Source organism: Callorhinus ursinus, unplaced genomic scaffold, assembly GCF_003265705.2.
Source record: "Callorhinus ursinus isolate GAN/ISIS: 27379988/994484 unplaced genomic scaffold, GSC_fseal_2.0 scaffold10, whole genome shotgun sequence".
Lineage (NCBI taxonomy): Eukaryota > Metazoa > Chordata > Mammalia > Carnivora > Otariidae > Callorhinus > Callorhinus ursinus.
In genome coordinates, this window is record NW_027397072.1 from 44,317,540 (window position 1) to 44,336,587 (window position 19,048).

A 19,048-nucleotide genomic window follows, 5' to 3' on the forward strand; every position below is an offset into this window, starting at 1 on the left:
TCACCACTGTTATTTAACATAGTCTGGAAGTCCTAGCCACAGCAATCAGACAACAAAAAGAAATAAATGGCATTCAAAACAGCAAGGAAGAAGTAAAACTTTCACTATTTGCAGATGACATGTAGTTGTGTGTATATGTGTGTAAGTCACAGGCCATTTTATCATATGTGTAACTTCATGTAACTATATAGAAAATCCAAGAGACTCCACCAAAAAACTGCTAGAACTGATAAGCAAATTCAGTAAAGTCATAGGATACAATATCAACATATAGAAATCTGTTGCATTTCTATAGACCAATGATGCAGCAGCAGAAAGTTAAAGAAACAGTCCCATTTACAACTGCACCAAAAATAATAAGATACATAGGAATAAACCTAACCAAAGAGGTTAAAGACCTATACTCTGAAAACTATAAAACACTGACGAAAGAAATTGGAGATGACATAGAGAAATGGAAAGACATTCCATGCTCATCGATTGGAAGAACCTATATTGTTAAAATGTCTACCTTACCCAAAGCAATCTACACATTTAATGTAATCCCTATCAAAATACCAATAGCATTTTTCACAGAGCTAGAACCAACAAGCCTAAAATTTGTATGGAATCACAAAAGATATGGAATAGCCAAAGCATCCTTGAGAAAGAAAAGCAAAGCTGGAGGCATCACAATTCTGGACTTCAAGTTATATTACAAAGCTGTAGTAATCAAAATGGTATGGTGCTGGCATAAAAATAGACACACAGATCAAAAGAACAGAACAGAAAACCCAGAAATGAACCCACAACTATATGGTCAAGGGATCTTCAACAAAGCAGGAAAGAATAGCAAATGGGAAAAAGACAGTCTTTTCAACAAATGGTGTTGGGGAAACTGGACAGGAACGTGCAAAATAATGAAACCGGACCACTTTCTTACTCCATACACAAAAATAAATTCAAAATGGGTTAAAGACCTAAATGTGAGACCTTAAACCATAAAAATCCTAGAGGAGTGGGGCGCCTGGGTGGCTCAGTTGGTTAAGTGTCTGCCTTCAGTTCAGGTCATGATCTCAGGGTCCTAGGATGGAGCCCTGCATCAGGCTCCCTGCTCAGTTGGGTGCCTGATTCTCCCTCTACCCCTTCCCCCATTCTTTGCTCTCTCTCTCCCCCTCCCTCCCTCTAATAAATAAGTAAAACCATAAAAAAAAATCCTAGAGAACACAGGAAGTACCCTCTTTGACATCAACCATAGCAACTTCTTGCTAGATATGTCTCCTGAGGCAAGGAAAACAAAAGCAAAAATAAACTATTGGGACTTGATCAAAATAAAAAGCTTCTGCTCAGTGAAGGAAACAATCAACAAAACTAAACAGCAACCTATGGAATAGGAGGATATATTTGCAAATGACATATCTGATAAGGGGTTAGTATCCCAAATATATAAAGAATTTATAAAACTCGACACCCAAAAAACAATCCATTTAAAAATTGGGCAGAAGACATGAATAGACATTTTTCCAAAGGAGGCATACAGATGGCCAACAGGCACATGAAAAATGCTCAACATTATTGATCATCAGGGAAATGCAAATCAAAACTACAATGAAATAGCACCTCACACCTGTCAGAATGACTAAATTAAAAAACACAAGTATCAGGTGTTGGTGAGGATGCACAGAAAGGGGAGCCCTCTTGCACTGTCAATTGGAATGCAAACTGGTGCAGCCACTCTGGAAAACAGTTTGGAGTGTGCTCAAAAAGTTAAAAGTAGAACTACTCTATGATTCAGTGATTGCACTACTAGGTATTTACCCAAAGAATTCAAAAATACTAACAAAGGGATAATATATCCTGATATCTATAACAACATTAGCTACAAAAGCCAGATTATGCAAACAGCCCAAGTGTCAATCAACTGATGCAAGGATAAAGAAGATGTGGTACACACACACACACACACACACACACACACACACACACACACACACAGGAATATTATTCAGCCATAAAAAAGAATGAAATTTTGCCATTTTTAATGACATGGATGGAGGTAGAGAGTATTATGCTAAGCAAAATAAGTCAGTGACAGAAATATAAGTACCATATGATTTCACTTATATGTGGAATTTAAGAAACAAACAAATGGGGAGAAAAGAGAGAGAGGGAGACTAACCATGAAACAGACTTTTAACTATAAAGAACAAACTGATGGTTATCAGAGGGAGGTCAGGTGAGGGAATAGATAAAATTGGTGATGGGGATTAAGGAGTGAACTTGCTGTGATGAGTACAAGGTATTGTATGGAAGTGTTGAATCACCATGTTGTACACCTGTAACTAATATTACATTGTGTATTAACTAAGTGGAATTTAAATAAAAACTTTTAAAAAATAACATAAAAAATAAAATAAATAAAAAATTGGCAAAGGACCTAAATAAAAATCTTTCCAAAGGCGACATACAGATGGCCAACAGACACATGAAAAGATACTCAACATCACTCATCATCAAGGAAATGCAAATCAAAACCACAACGAGATATCAGCTTGCATCTGTCAGAATGACCAAAATCAAAAAGAAATAACAAGTATTGGCAAGAATGTGGGGGGTAAAAAGGAACCCTAATCACTGTTGTTCGGAATGCAAACTGGTACAGTTACTGTGGAAAAGAATATGGAGTTCCCTCAAAAATAAATAAATAAATAAATAACCAAAAATACATAATGATCCACTAATTCCAGTACTGGGTATTTACCCAAAGACAACAAAAACACTAATTGGAAAAGATACATCCACCCACATGTTTATTGCAGCATTATTTATAATAGCTGAGATACAGAAGCAATGTAACTGTTTATCAACAGATGAATGAATAAAGATGTGGTATATACGCACACACACAATGGAATATTACTCATCCATAAAAAATGAGATCTTGCCATTGGCGGCAACACAGATGGACTTAGAGGGTATTATGCTAAGTGAAGTCAGAGAGAGAAATATAAATACCATATGATTTCACTTATCTGTGTAATCTAACAAACAAAGAAACAGAATAAGCAAGTTGTCTGATACTGGGATGTCTTGGCAGGGTTGGGGTGGGGGGTGACATAAGTGAAGGGGATTAAGGGTTGCAAACTTCCAGTTAAGTCAAGGGGATGTAATATTCAGCACAGGGAACATAGTCAATAATATTGCAATTACTTTGTATAGTGACAAGTAGTAACTACACTTAACATGGTAAACATTTTGTAACATATATAGTTGTCAAGTCACTATGTTGTACACCTGAAACTAATGTTATTACATGTCAACTATACTTTAATTAAAAAATAAAAAATAAACTTTTTTTCAAAAAAGTGTAATACTGGCATAAAGACAGACACATAGACCAACAGAACAGAATAGAGAGCCAAGAAGTATACCCTCATGCATATGGCAAAATGATATTTCAGCAGGGTTGTCACAAGACCATTTAACAGGAAAAGGACAGTGTTTTCAACAAAGAGTGTTTAGAAAACTTGATATCCATATGCAAAAAAAAAAGGATGTGGGACCCTTATACCATATATAAAAATTAACTCAAAATTGATCAAAGACCTTAACATAAGAGCTAAACTATAAAAATATTACAAGAAAACAAAGAAACTTCCTGACATTGGATTTGGCAATGATTTCTTATATATGATACCAAGAACACAGGTAACAAAAGAAAAACTGATAAATTTGACTATACCAAAATTTTAAAAACTTTTGTGCATAAAAGGACACAACAGAGTAAAAAGGACACCCACAGAATCAGGGAAAAGACTTACAAATTATATATCTAACAAGGAGTTAATATCTAATATATAAAAAAATCTTACAACTCAACACTAAAAATAAATGAACCTGATTTAAAAAGGAGCAAAGGCCTTGAGTATACATTCCTATAAAAAAATATACAATGACCAATCAATACATGAAAAGATGTTCAATATCACTAATTATTAGGGAATGCAAATCAAAACCAGTGAGATACGATCTCACACTCATTAAGATGGCTATTATAAAAACAAATAAAAACAAAGACAGAAAATAAGTGTTGGCAAGAACATAGAGAAGTTAGAACCTTTGTGCACTGTTGATGGGAATGTAAATGGTGCAGTGGTTCCTCAAAAAATCAAAATCAAATATCATATTATCCAGCAATTCTGCTCTGTAGTATGTGCTCCAAAGAACTAAAAGCAGGGTCTCAAGAAGACATCTGTACACCAATGTTTACAGCATTATTCACAATAGCCAAAAGTTGGAATCGATCCAAGTTTCCAACATGTATGAATGGATGAACAAAATATGATATATACATACAATGTGATATTATTTAGTCTTAAAAAGGAATGAAAGTCTGACATAAGCTACAACATGGCCAAACCCTGAGAACATTATGCTAAGTGAAATAAGCCAGTCACAAAAAGACAAATGCACGATGTTTCCACTGATCTGAGATACTTGGTCAAATTCATACAGACAGGAGAATGGTGGTTGCCAGAGGTAGAGGAGAGAGAGGAATGAAGAGTTAGTGTGCAATGGTACAGAGTTTCTGTTGGGGAAAATGAAAAATTTCTTGAGATTGATGGTGGTGATGGTTACACAGTATAAATGTATTTAACGCCACAGATCTGTACACTTAAAAATGGTTAAAATGGTGAGTTTTATTATATATATTTTTGTGCAATAAAAAATAAACAGCCACGTGGCTACCTATATTTGACAGCACAGGTCTAAATGAACCACAGCCATCTGAATAATGCAAAGTGGGACAGAACCCACAAACAAATGGCCAACAGAAAAAAAAAATATGTATCAGGCCTGGAAAACAGAAGATAATGTTTGAGTCTTCTATCAGTGAAAGGAAATGTTGGCAAAGGAACTGGCCCCATTAGCTGTATAGCTTCTAGTCTCAAAATGGTGGCTTACACTTTTTGTGTTTCCCTACCTTAAACCAGATTCACTATTTTAGGCATGTTAAAAGGTGCTTTGAGGAATCTTATGATCTTAAAGACAGAAACCATAATATTGTTCCACCTGGAACATGTTTTTAGGTTTTTGGGTTTTTTTTTTTTTTTTTGAAAGAACATCAAGTCATAGAATTGGCTCTGTTATAGAGGCTCACATAACCTCTTCCTCTTCTCTTTTGGTAAGAGGTCATTCTTATATAAGGCTCAATATTTGGAAGCTTTCCCAGGAAGTAATCACTCATAAAAAGAAAGTCATGGAAAACTATTACTATATCATTGCTATCTACATTTACCAATGAATTCACATGTATTTCATGGAAAGGTAGTAAGTATTAATGGGATGAATCAATGTGCGAGTACATTCTGAATTAATGTACTCAGTACCCAGAATTCTGAAATTCTGAGTTATTCCAAATTAAAAGGTTTATTTGTTATACCTCTAACTTGTCAATATATTGTAACTCTCCAATAATGATATAAAATATATAGGAATGTATCTGCAAATGTACTGAATTATAGAAGCTTCTTTTCAGAAACAGAGTTCCATAAAACATGCTTGGAAAATACACTTTCACCAAGTAGTTGATACAGTATGATGTATAAAAACAATATAGTAGAAAAGTTGAATGAATATGGGGAATGATGATGAGTCAATGGGACTGCAAGACCATGACTTCAAGTATTAGAAGAAGTAACATTTACGTTATGGCCTTGAAGTAAAAATACGTACAAAGCTGAGAAATAAGTCTAAGGGTCAATAAAGTCAGGGCTTGAGTTTCAGTCCAAGATCACATTGAGGAAAAACCTTGAACTCACCTCCTCCATGGACATACCAAATCTATCCCTATTTATAGAGCAGTTCCTCCTAAAGATGAACTGAGGTCTGAGTGAACAGATTCTGCACACTAAAGGATCGAGAGCCTACAGAGAGATCAGCGAGACAGAGACCCAGTAACAAAGGTAACCCCTACCCAACACTGGGAACTACAGTGGATAGAAATAGCACTGAGGGACTATGAACAGATTTATCTGCCCTAGGGCACCAAGAAAAAAGCCATGGTTTCAAAGAGCAACTAGCATGTAACAGAACCCTGCCAAATGGTGGGGGAGCTGCTGAAACTCTCTTCAGGTTGGACGCACTGACAAACACCATGGTTTATGTCCCTACTCCACCTTAATAACAGATATAGAGTAGGGTCTAGGCATCATTGCTGGCCTGCCACTTCGGGGATCCCTGAGTTCCTTGGACTACACAAGCCTGGGATGATCTGGGGCATAGTAAAAACAAACAAACAAACAAAAAAACCACAAAAAAACACACAACTATAGTTTAAAAAAAAACAACTAGAATATAAAAGATTCAGCCCTAGAACTCTGCCAAATGGTGGAGGAGCTGCTGAGATTTTTCTGGCTCAGATGGCCTAGTGAGTGCCATGGTTTACCTTTCCCTTCCACTTTCATAGCACAGATGAGAGCAGCATCTGGGTGCTCTGGCTAGCTTATCACCTCAGAGAACTTTGGGCCCTTAGCTCACACTAGTCCAAGGTATCTCACCAAGGTGGCCCTAGTGTGGTACATACTAAGACACCCTTGGTAAGTGTGCACTATTCACCAAAGTGACAGAGGTGCAAAGTACCCTGGAACACTCCAGGCTTGCACTACTTCACCTCCAGATAACTTGCCAGGACACTCCAGACACAGAACACTCTGGGACCTCACAGCTCAAGCCCACTTCAGCTCCAGCTACCCCACCAGGGAACCACCCTACAAAGATCATCCTGGGAACCCCTGGTCCATGCACACCCTATAAGGGCACCCCCTGCACTAAGCACCCTGAGATACCTCAGCTGTATCCACTTTAGTTTCAGTTGTCCTACTTGGATGCCCTCTACACAGAGAGCCCCAGTACCTTCCAGGTTCCACCCACTTCAGCTCTTCTGCCAGTATGCCCTCTATGTAGAGAGTCCTAGGGCCACCCAAGCCCACACCTACTTCAACTCTGGCCATTAAACTAGGGCAGCCCCAGCATGGAGTTCCCCGAGACCCTCATCTCTCACTAGCCACAGCTCCAGCCCACCAACCAGAGTCACCAGGCACACACAGGGAACACAGGGGAAAACCATACACAAGACCATCCCTTCAAGTTTAGGAAAAGTAGCTATTCTGCCAAATTCATAGAAACAAACACAGAGAGTCAAGCAAAATGAGGAGATAGAAGATGCTCCAAATGAAAGAATAAGAAAAAAAACCTCAGAAAAAGTCTAAATGAAATGGAGATAAACAATATACCTGACAAAGAGTTCAAAGTAATGGCCATAAAGATGCCCACTGGACTGGAGAGAAGAGTGAAGGAACTTAGTGAGAACTTCAAAAAAGAGAAAATATAAAAAAGAACCAGAGTTGAAGAATACAAAAACCAAAATGAAAAATACACTAGAGGGAATCAACAGTAGATCAGAGGATACAGAAGAATGGATTAGCAACCTGAAAGACAGAGTACTGGAAAGCACCTAAGCTGAACAGCAAAAAATAAATAAAATTAAAATTTTAAAAAACAAAATTATGTTAAGGGATTGCTTAAACAGCATCAAATGAACAAACATTTGCATTATAAAAGTCCCAGAAGGAGAAGAGAGAGACCAAAAGGGGCAGAAAACTTATTTGAAGACATACAACTGAAAACTTATCTAACCTGGAGAAAGAAACAGACATCCAGGTTCAGGAAGCACAGAGAGTTGCAAACAAGATAAACCCAAGGTGGCTCACACCATGGCACATAGTAATTAAAACACTGAAGAGTAAAGATAAAATTTTAAAAGCAGCAAGAGAGAAGAAACTAGTAACATACAAGAGAAACCCCCTAAAACTATCAGATGATTTTCAGCAGAAACTTTGCAGGCCAGAAGGCAGTGTCATGATATATTCAAAGTGCTGAAAGGAAAAAAACCTACAACCAAGAATACTCTAACAGGCAAGGTTATTATTCAGAATTGAAGGAGAGATAAAAAGTTTCCCACACAAAAGTAAAAGAACTCATCACCACTAAACCAACTTTACAAGAAATGTTAAAGAAACTTCTTTAAATGGAAAAGAAAAAAGTCATAATTGGAAGAAAATTATGAAAAAAAAATCATGAGCAAAAGCGAACATACAGTAGAGATAGTAGATCAATCACTATAAGCTAGTGTGAAGATTAAAAGACAAAAGTAGTAAAATCAATTGCATGTTAAAAATTACTTAAGGGCATGTCAAGCATAAGAAAAAAAATCTGGAAAGACCACAAACATATGGAGGTTAAATAACATGCTACTAAACAATGAATGGGTCAACAAGAAACTAAAAGAAGAAATAAAAAATAGTACATGGAAACAAATGAAAATGAAAACACAATGGTCCAAAACCTCTGGAATGCAGCAAAAGAAGTGTTAAGAGGGAAGTTTATAGCAGTACAGGCCAACCTCAAGAAACAAGAAAAATCTCAAATAAACAACCTAACCTTACACCTAAAGGAGCTAGAAAAAGAACAAACAAAACCTAAAACCAGCAGAAGGAAGCAAATAATAAAGATTAGAGCAGGAAAAAAATGATATAGAAACTAAAACAATAGAACATCTAGATCAATGAAACCAAGAGCTGGTTCCTTGAAAAAAATCAGTAAAATTGATCTCTAGCCAGACTTATCAAGAAAAAAAAGAGAAAGGACTCAAAAAAAATAAAATCACAAACGAGAGAGGACAAATACATACAATTATAAAAGAATATTATGAAATATTATATGCCAACAAATTGGACAGCCTACAAGGAATGGAGAAATTCATAGAAACATATAAACTAACAAAACTGAAACAGGAAGACATAGAAAATTTGAACAAATTGATAACCAGTAAAGATATTGAATCAATGATCAAAACACTCCCCAAAAAACAAAAGTCCAGGACCAGATGGCTTCCCAGGCAAATTCTATAGAACATTCAAAGAAGAGTTAATACCTCTTCTTCTCAAACTGTACAAAAAAATAGAACAGGAAGGAAAAGTTCCAAATTCATGCTATGAGGCCAGCATTACCATGATACAAAGACCAGATAAAACCACCACTAAAAAAGAAAACCACAGGTCAATATCCTTGATGAACATAGACGTAAAAATCCTGAACATAATACTAGCGAACTGAATCCAACAATATATTTAAAAAAAATCATTCACCACAGTCAAGTGGGATTTATTCCTGAGTTGCAAGGGTGGATCAATATCCGCAAGTCAATCAGTGTGATACATCACATCAATAAGAGAAAGGGTAAGAACCATATGATTATTTCAATAGGTGCAGAAAAAGCATTTGACAAAGTACAATATCCATTCATGAAAAAACCATCAACAAAGTAGGTTTAGAGGGAATATACCTCAACATAATAAAGGCTATTATGAAAAAGCCACAGCTACCATCATCCTCAATGGGGAAAAACTAGGAGTCTCCTCCCTAAGGTCAGAACAACACAAGGATGTCCACTCTTAACCACTTTTATTCAATAAAATACTGGAAGTCCTAGCCACAGCAATCTGACAATAAAAAGAAATAAAAGGCATTCAAAACAGCAAGGAAGAAGTAAAATTTTCACTATTTTCAGAGGACATGATACTCTATATAGAAAACCCAAATGAATCCACCAGAAAACTACTAGAACTGATAAATGAATTCAATAAGGTCACAGGATACATCAACATAGAGAAAACTGTTACATTTATATACACTGATAATGAAGCAGTAGAAAGTGAAATTAAGAGAACAATTCCATTTACAACTGCATCAAAAAATAATAAGATACCTAAGAATAAACCTAACCAGGTGAAAGAGGTGAAATGTCTGTACTCTGAAAACTATAAAACATTGATAAAAGAAATTGAAGACAACAAAAAGAATGGAAAGACATTCCAGGCTCATGGGTTGGAAGAACAAATATTGTTAAAATGTCTATACTACCCAAAGCAATCTATCCATCTAATGCAATCCCTATCAAAATACCACCAGCATTTTTCACAGAGCTAGAACCAACAATCCTAAATTTTGTTTGGAACCACAAAAGACTCCAAATAGCCAAAGCAACCTTGAAAAAGAAAGGCAATGCTGGAGGTATCACAATTCTGGACTTCAAGTTATATTACAAGACTACAGTAATCAAAACAGTATGGTACTGGTACAAAATAGACACATAAATCAATGGAACAGAATAGAATACCCAGAAATAAACCCACAATTATATGGACAATTAATCTTCAACAAAGCAGGAAAGCACATACAATGGGAAAAAGACAGTCTCTTCAACAAATGGTGTTGGGAAAACTGGACAACAACAGGCAAAATAATGAAACTGGACTGCTTTCTTACACCATAGACAAAAATTAATTCAAAATGGATTAAAGACTAAATGTGAGACAGGAAGCCATCAAAATCCTGGAAGAGAACACAAACAGTAATTTCTCTGATACTGGCCTGAGCAACTTTTTTCTAGATAGGACCCCTGAGGCAAGGGAAACAAAAGCAAAAATAAATTACTGGGACTTCACCAAAATAAAAAGCTTCTGCATAGCAAAGGAAACCAATAACAAAACTAAAAGGAAACCCACAGAATGGGAGAACATATTTGCAAATGATATATCTGACAAACAGTATCCAAAATATATTAAGAACTTATCAAACTCAACACCCAAGAAACAATTAATCCAATTTTAAAAATGGGCAGAAGACATGAACAGACATTTCTCCAAAGAAGACATACAGATAGCTGGCAGACACATGAAAAGATGTTTTTTTGTTGTTGTTGTTTCTGTTTTTTTAAAAGATTTTATTTGTCCATTCATGAGAGACAGAGAGAGAGAGAGAGAGGCAGAGGGAGAAGCAGGCTCCCAAGAAGCAGGGAGCCCCATGTGGGACTCAATCCCAGGACCCTGGGATCATGACCTGAGCCGAAGGCAGACACTTAACCATCTGAGCCACCCAGGTGCCCCACAAGAAAAGATGCTTATCAGTCTTCATCAAAGAAATGCAAATCAAAACTACAATGAGATATCACCTCACACCTGTCACAATGGCTAAAATCAACAAAACAAACAATAGGTGTTAGTAGGGATGTAGAGAAAGGTGGAAATGCAAACTGGTGCAGCTACTGTGCAAGACAGTATGGAGGTTCCTCAAAAAGTTAAAAATAGAACTACCGTATAATGCAGCAATGCAGTACTGGGTATTTACACAAAGAAGAGAAAAACACTAATCAAAATGATACATGCACCCCTACATGCACTCCATGAATAAATAAGGCAAAAGAGAGAGAGAGAGAGAAAGAGAAACCAAGAATTAGACTCTTAACTATAAAGAACAAACTGATGGTTATAGGAGAGGAGGTGGGTGGGGGATAGGTTAAGTCAGTGATGGGGATTAAGGAGTACACTTGTGATGAGCACCAGGTGATGTACAGAATTGTTGCATCAGTATATTGTATACCTGAAACTAATGTAATACTGTATGTTAACTAAGTGGAATTAAAATAAAATCTTAAAGAAAATTAATCAAGGGGACTTCCAAAATAAAGAAAATGTAAAATATAACGTACACACAAAATGTGGAGAGGGGAATAAAAATGAAATTGTTCAGAAAGTGTTTGGACTTAAGTAACCATCAATTTAATATGGGCTGCTGTATACTTAGGATGTTATATATGAATCTCATGGTAACCACACATCAAAACCTAGACTAGATACACAAAAAATAAAGAGAAAGAAAGCCAATCATAACACTACAGAAAGTCACCAATCACAAGAAAGAGAACAAGAAAAAAGGAACAGAGAACTATAAAAACAACCAGAAAACAATGAACAAAATAGCAATAAGTACATACCAATCAATAATTACTTTAAATGTAAATGGTCTACATGTTCCAATAAATGAAAACACAACAGTTTAAAATGTTTCTAATGCAGCTAAAGCAATTTTAAAAGGTAAGTTTTTAGCACTACAGGCCTACCTCAAGAAATGAGAAAAACCTCAAACAATCTAACCTAAAGGAACTAGACAAAAGAACAAACAAAGTTCACAGTTAGTAGAAAGGTAGTAATAAAGATCAGAGAAGAAATAAATGAAAAAGAAACTAAAAATAATAGAAAAACATTAATGAAACCAAGACCTGCTTCTTTAAAAGATAAACAAAATCAGTAAGCCTTCGGCCAGACTGGAGGGAAAAAGAGAGAGGACCCAAATGAATAAAATCAGAAATGAAGAAGGAGAAGTAACAACTGACACCACAGAAATACAAATGATTCTAAGAGCGTACTACAAAAAAAATTATACGTCAACAAATTGGATAACACAAGAAAGAGATAAATACCTAGAAAACATACACTCTTCCAAAATTGAATCAGGAAGACATAGAAAATCTGAATGGTCATGCAACTGGATTTGTATTAAAAAAACTCACAACAAACAAAAGTCCAGGACCAGATTCACAGGTGAATTCTGTCAAACATTTAAAGAAGAATCAATACTTATTCTCTGCAAACTATTCCAAAAATGGAAGAGAAAGGAAACCTTCCAAATACATTCTGCAAGGCCAGCATTACCTTGATACCAAAGCCAGATGAAGATAGCTATCTGCAAAAGCAGTGAAACTGGATCACTTTCTAATACCATACACAAAAATAAACTCAAAATGGATTAAAGACATAAATGCGAGACCTGAATCCACAAACTCCAAGAAGAAAACATAGTAATTTCTCTGATACTGGCCTTTGCAACATTTTTCTAGATATGTCTCCTCAGGCAAGGGAAATAAATGCAAACATAAACTATTGAGACTACACTAAAAAAAAAAAAAATCCTTTGCACAGTGAAGGAAACCATTAACAAAACAAAAAGACAGCTTACTGAATAGGAGTAGGTATTTGCAGATGATATATCCAAAAAGGAGTTAATATCCAAAATATATAAAGAACTTATACAATTCAACACTAAAACAAACAATCCAATTCAAAAATGGGCAGAAGACCTGAATAGTCATTTTTAAAAGACATACAAATAGCCAAGAGACACATGAATAGATGCTCCATATTGCTAATCATCAGAATAATGGAAACCAAAACCACAATGAGATATAACCTTATAACTTATTAGAATGGCTTGAATCAAAAAGACTAGAAATAACTAGTGTTGGTTTGGATGTGCACTGTCGGTGGGAATGTAAATTGGTGCAGCCACTACAGAAAACAGTATGGAGGTTTCTAAAAAAAATTAAAAATAGAAATACCCTATAGTCCTGTAATTTTCCTACTGGGTATTTACTCAAAGGAAATGAAAACACCAATTCAAAAAGATATATGCACCCATATGTTTATTGCAACATTATTTACAATAGCCAAGATATGGAAGCAACCCAAGTGTCCATCAATAGATGAATGAATAATGAGGTCTCTCTCTCTCTCTCTCTCTCTCTCTCACACACACACACACACACACACACACACACACACACACACACATCAGAGAGAGATCCATAAATACAGAGAATAAAGTGATGGTTGCCAGAGAGGAGAGGGGATGGGGGTACTGGTAAAATGGATGAAGAGAAGAGGGAAATACAGGCTTCCAGTTATGGAATAAATAAACCATGGAGGTGAAAGGCACAGTATAGGGAATACAGTCAGTTGTACTGGTAGCTACACTTGTGGTGAGCATAACATATGAAATTGTCAAAGCATCACGTTGTACACTTGAAACTAATATAGTATCATGTGTCAACTATATTTCAATAAAAATTTTTTAAAAAGGTAGGCACTATATAGCAAACTCAGTACTTTTATTTTTTTCTATGAACAGAACTAATTGAGGGTGTTGGTGTAAAGGGAGGCAGATGGTTGCCCTTTAATGGCCAGATGTGACTTGGAATGAAAAGAAAAGTGTCAAGAACTGGAACTGAAAGGCTGGTCAAATGACACCTAGGCTGAGGTACTGAGTGTCTATTCTAAAGCAGAAATGAAGTTTGGGAAGAATGTGGTGATTATATGTTTTTTGAACCTAGTGCTTAGCATTTTACAGTTGACTGTGCCCTGAAAGTCACTTTTCTTAGCCTAAATCCTTTTCCTTACAGATCAGAAGTTACAGTTGGTCTCAAAAGGCAGCTTTGTTCCTTGCTATACAATTAAACTTGGGTTTCTTTTCTGAGCTTCTGCCATCTGCACACCTTATGTTATTGGGACAGAAGACTGGTATATGCTATTTCTTACTGAGAATGACATCAGAAATATGGATTCACCTTCTGCAGGACAGTGCTTCTGCCATTGCCCATGAGATAGAAGTCAAGAACTCAACAGGAAAGAGACATGAGGCATAATTAGTTTTATCCTCCATGAAGAAGTTATTTCACAAATAATGAGGCAGAACCTCTCCAATTTTAATAATAATGGAGTGTAGATCACTGAAATTACTGAATCAAATTAATGAGTTAGCGACTGATAAGAATGAAACAACAAGATAATAAATGCAAGGGTATTTTTTTGCCCCCAGATGCCATTTAAACATATGATTTGAGAAGAGTCAAGTTTTGATTCCTAACCAGCTATCGCCTTTCCTTTAAATACAGAATACAGTACATTGGGCTCCTTAGAGGTATACAGCTGAAATTATTCCTCCTTGAAGCAGAAAATGCAAGGACAATAATAATAATACTGTGTATGGTTAAGTGTAGAGAACTCAGGTGACAGTCCACCAAAAAAAAGGCTCAAGTCAGCTTCCTCGCGGCCAAGGAAGAGACTCTGCAGATGGAGGCAGCAGCAAAAGCACAGCCTCCTGTGTTCTATTGCCAATGCACGCCCTCTTCTGTTTCTCTCATTGTTAATTTTTGTGCTCCTTCCTCTGCCCTCACAAAGAGGCACGAAACTACTCATCAGGCGGTGGGAAAAATGATAACCAGTAGCATTTTAGACATTTCATTACTCAAATCAGCATAAAGTGATTATATGAAATCCCTAGGAAATTGAAGTGGCCTTCTTTTCACTTTTAAAACTGTACTTTGACTAATAGAAAGTCCATCTTATTTAACGTCATCTAACAAGCCCCTCTCAAATCTCTCTCTCTTCCTTGACCACAGTTTATAATCTGGAGCATTATAAAACGTTCTTCTGATCTAAACTAGCAACTTGACTAGATTCATTATTCACTTTAAACTAATGAGATTATTTGTTCAAGTGATGTTATTAATGGATTCCATAATATCCATCAGATAAAATACTAATACAATCTTGAAAACAAGCAAATTAAGTCATCACAGGCCTAGAAAAGCAATGACTGAGGCTGCCAGGATAGTCTGATTCATAGCAAATTCAGACCGAAATAATGGCTCAGACTGTTTTTTCCTATTATTATTTTTCGTGTGTGAAATAAATCTGTGAAGCCAACAAAGACTAACCAAATGTACAAATTTGAACTTCTAATGAATACAATGACATTTAAAAGTCTCAAAGGTCACCCTCATAACACTAAAGTAATTCCACCGAAGTCAAAAACAATTTAAAAATATTTAGAGAAAGGGCCCAGCAATGTCATTAGTATATATTGGCCAGAGGCAAAGGGTAAGGGGGATGAAGCAGAGATATTCTATATTTTATTATAGCCTAAAATCAATTGCAGCCTTCTCTTATTAGAAGCATTCAATAATCATTAAAAATATTGTCACCCATAAGGTGATACTTTGACATTGCCATATATCTTACATAGTTTTATTAACCACTATCATGTTTAATCATTAAAACACTTCTGCTCATGTGTATTTGTGTTTCCCGGGGGGGTAAATTACAATAAAGTGATAGCTTACATTTGTATAGCAACATAATTTATAACCACATTACCTCTTTGGATTTTAAAACTCTCCTGTGAAGTTGATGAGAAAAGCATTATTTCCCCATTTTGCAAAATAAACAAACACAGTAAGAGGCTGGTCCAAAATCACCTGGTATTCAGCTTCAAAATCCAGGCATTTTTTTTTTCATTGAGCTTTGCTCTCCCTTGATTTGCCCTTTGTGTAGTAGGAAGGGCAGAAATGTCACCTCCCTTTAAAGAGGAGATTAAAATTGCAGTGGCAGAAACAGCAATGACCCCTGGAGAAGAAAAGGCTCCTGACAAAATTCTGAAGGGTCTCTTGATTTATTAAAAGCAGTGCTGAGAGCAAAAGGGAATAAAAGTTATACAATTTTTAATTTCCCTGTCAAAATTATGGAATCAGATTGTTGAACCTGATTCTTTATATGCAAAGGTAGAACATGAGTTGAAATTAATGCTAGGTCATGACCTAGCATTCAGACTATTACATGTACAGATGCACACACATATGCATCGATATACTTTTTTTCCAAAGGGATATGAACAAATCATTCACCTCATCTTCAAAACAGTATTTAAATACACTGCAAAACAACACAGAACAAAAATGAGTCACTCAACCCCAAGGGGTTAGATTTTATGACTGACTTTATGACTGATAGATAATTAAAACAATAATAATCACAAAAATGAATCTGTCCTCCTTGACTATCTGCTAAGAATTAGGTCCAGATCATTTTGACTTACACATGTAAATTTTATAATACCACTAGCTTGCTTTGATGTAGTATTTTAATTTTTCAGCAGGCTTTCACATGCTAATATACACTGTTACACTTCAGGGCTTAATGAGAAAATGATCTTCCTGTCTCTGGGCCTCACCTTGTGAAGTCTGTCATTTCCATCATGATCATACACATCTGCTTGGCCAGCACAATTATATCATTGCCGCTGTCATCCCATTTGGCCACTTCGGCATCCAGCTTGCTTTTCTCTTGGTGGAATATCTCCACCTGCTCAGCTATTTTTGCCTTCTCCTCCTGCGGTAGTTGCGCCATGATGGCCTGTGTGGGTTACAGAAACAGTGTGACTAATGGTGACAAAGTAAATACAGACAGTAGATTGACTTTGCCTCAAGCTAATGGCAAAGCCAGACCCTGACAAGTTCACAGGCTGCCCCACCACTCCAGAAAGGATGTTTTCTCCATTCCTAGGAAGGCGAAAGCGCAGACTGGTAAGGTCCCCCAAATCCCATCCCTATTCCTATACACAGAAAATATAGAGATCCAAAAGGTAGGTGCACACTGACAGTAAGAGAACTTCTGTGTCTCTTTGATGACATATGTTTGTTCAAAAGAATCTATTCTTGACAATTTTTATATTTGGTCTCAGGAAACTTTTACCAGATGAAAGAATGCACCTCTTTCAACACTGAAATCTGTTCAGAGAAGGAAAAAGAAAAAGAAAAAGGAAAAAAAAGGCTTTCTGTCGCTAGGAAGGACAGGAATTTTAAACAATATCTGAGCATCCAAGTTGGGGGGGGGGTGGAGAGACTTGCCATGAGTGTTAATGAAGGAATCCATGGTTAGATACCTAACAATCCCCTAGCCCAAGGCATTTCAGGGATGGCATACCTAGACCCAGCCCTCTTCCACCTCCTCTGTGCAAATCCTGAGGTAACCATGGCTAACCATAGAGTCTATAAGTATGTAGAATAAGTTGTGATGGGATAAAATACAGGTTTAGGAAGCAAAGGTCAATTTTCAATAGTTGCTCGGTAAGGGAATATAGAAAAGCAAGAGCCGATTCTCGTCATTCATGGATTCTTTATTTACAAATTCGCCTATTCTCTAAAATTTATTGGCAACCCTAAAATCAAGACTTGTGATACTTTTGGTCATTCACAGACAAGCACAGAGTTGCAAAAAAATTGAGTCACCTAACAGGCCTGTTTCCGGATGTGGTTGAACAACAAATTTTCTGCCTTCTTGTTTCAGCACTAAACAAATGTCCTTTCTGTCATCTATTTAGTGCCACATTTTCCACATCTTTGTGCTCTTTGTTGGTAATTTTGCTATTTAAAATGGCCCCCATGCATAGTGCTCAAGTGCTGCCTAGTGCCCCTAAGAATAGAGAGGCTGTGATGTGCCTTATGGAGAAATATACGTGCGTTAGATAAGCTTCATGCAGGCAGGGGCTATAGTGCTCTTGGCCATGAGTTCCATGATAATGAATCAAAACTATAAAATAAAGTATCTGAGAAGAAACATTCGTTAAACATTATTTATTGATTGGTTGAAACAAAATGTTGAGACTAGCAGCTCTCAGGAACCTAACCCTCTATTTCCTCTAGAAGCAATGACTCTATAGTTGCTAATTAAGTGTTCATGGTGACTTTGCAGAATATAAGTATCACAAATGAAGACAATCAACCATATCTGTTAAACACCATGTATGTAGCAAGCCCTGAACGCGATGTTTGGCATCACCTCACTGCATCTTCTTAGAACCATGTGCAACCTGATTCAGAGAAAGGAGCATGTGGGTAAGTACGACAGCACTAGTAGCCCTATGGTTCTGGGATATGTGTATTCACCAATGAGAGCATGATTTGCAAAGGACAAGTAAAATAACACATACAAGAAAACTCTGCTTCCTTAATTATAAAGCTCCTCCCAATGTAAGTGAATTGTTGGAAGGAAAGGTAGTTGATTTCTTTCTCTTTTTTTTGTTTGATTTTATTTAAATTCAAGTTAGTTAACATATAGTGTGTTATTAGTTTCGGGGTAGAATTTAGTGATTCATCAGTTGCATATAACACCCAGTGCTCATTATATCAAGTGCACTCTTTAATGCCCATCACCCAATTACCCCATCCCCCTACCCATGGTAGTTGATTTCTAATAAAAACATCAATGGACATAAGCTCTGGAAAACTGGGCTCAGTCACTGACTTAGGTTAAGACCTATTTATTACTGGATCATATTCTTATATTCTTCAGATCTAAGAATAGTAAACAATTACCTCAAAGTGTTATGGTGGACAGCAAATGAAATAATAAATGTGTTCTGTCAAAAAAAATGAAAGCATATATGGGATTACTGCTAATATGTTATCATCACGTCTGTATTAGTTTTCCTTTCCAGCTACCTCTCTAGCTTATTATCTAGGTGCCATGAAAGACAGGGATGGGCCCAGGGTCTA

The 19,048-nt window shown here is 36.3% G+C and overlaps 1 protein-coding gene across 10 annotated transcripts in view; it reads right to left on the reverse strand.

The window, feature by feature from the left end:
* Window positions 1-19,048, reverse strand: part of CTNNA2 (catenin alpha 2) — a 1,073,854-nt gene that overhangs the window by 53,669 nt on the left and 1,001,137 nt on the right. For all 10 annotated transcript variants that reach the window (XM_073897478.1, XM_073897482.1, XM_073897474.1 and 7 more), the window contains one exon: window positions 16,726-16,907. In XM_073897478.1, coding sequence (XP_073753579.1) covers window positions 16,726-16,907 — 182 coding nt within the window. The remainder of the gene's footprint in view (window positions 1-16,725; window positions 16,908-19,048) is intronic.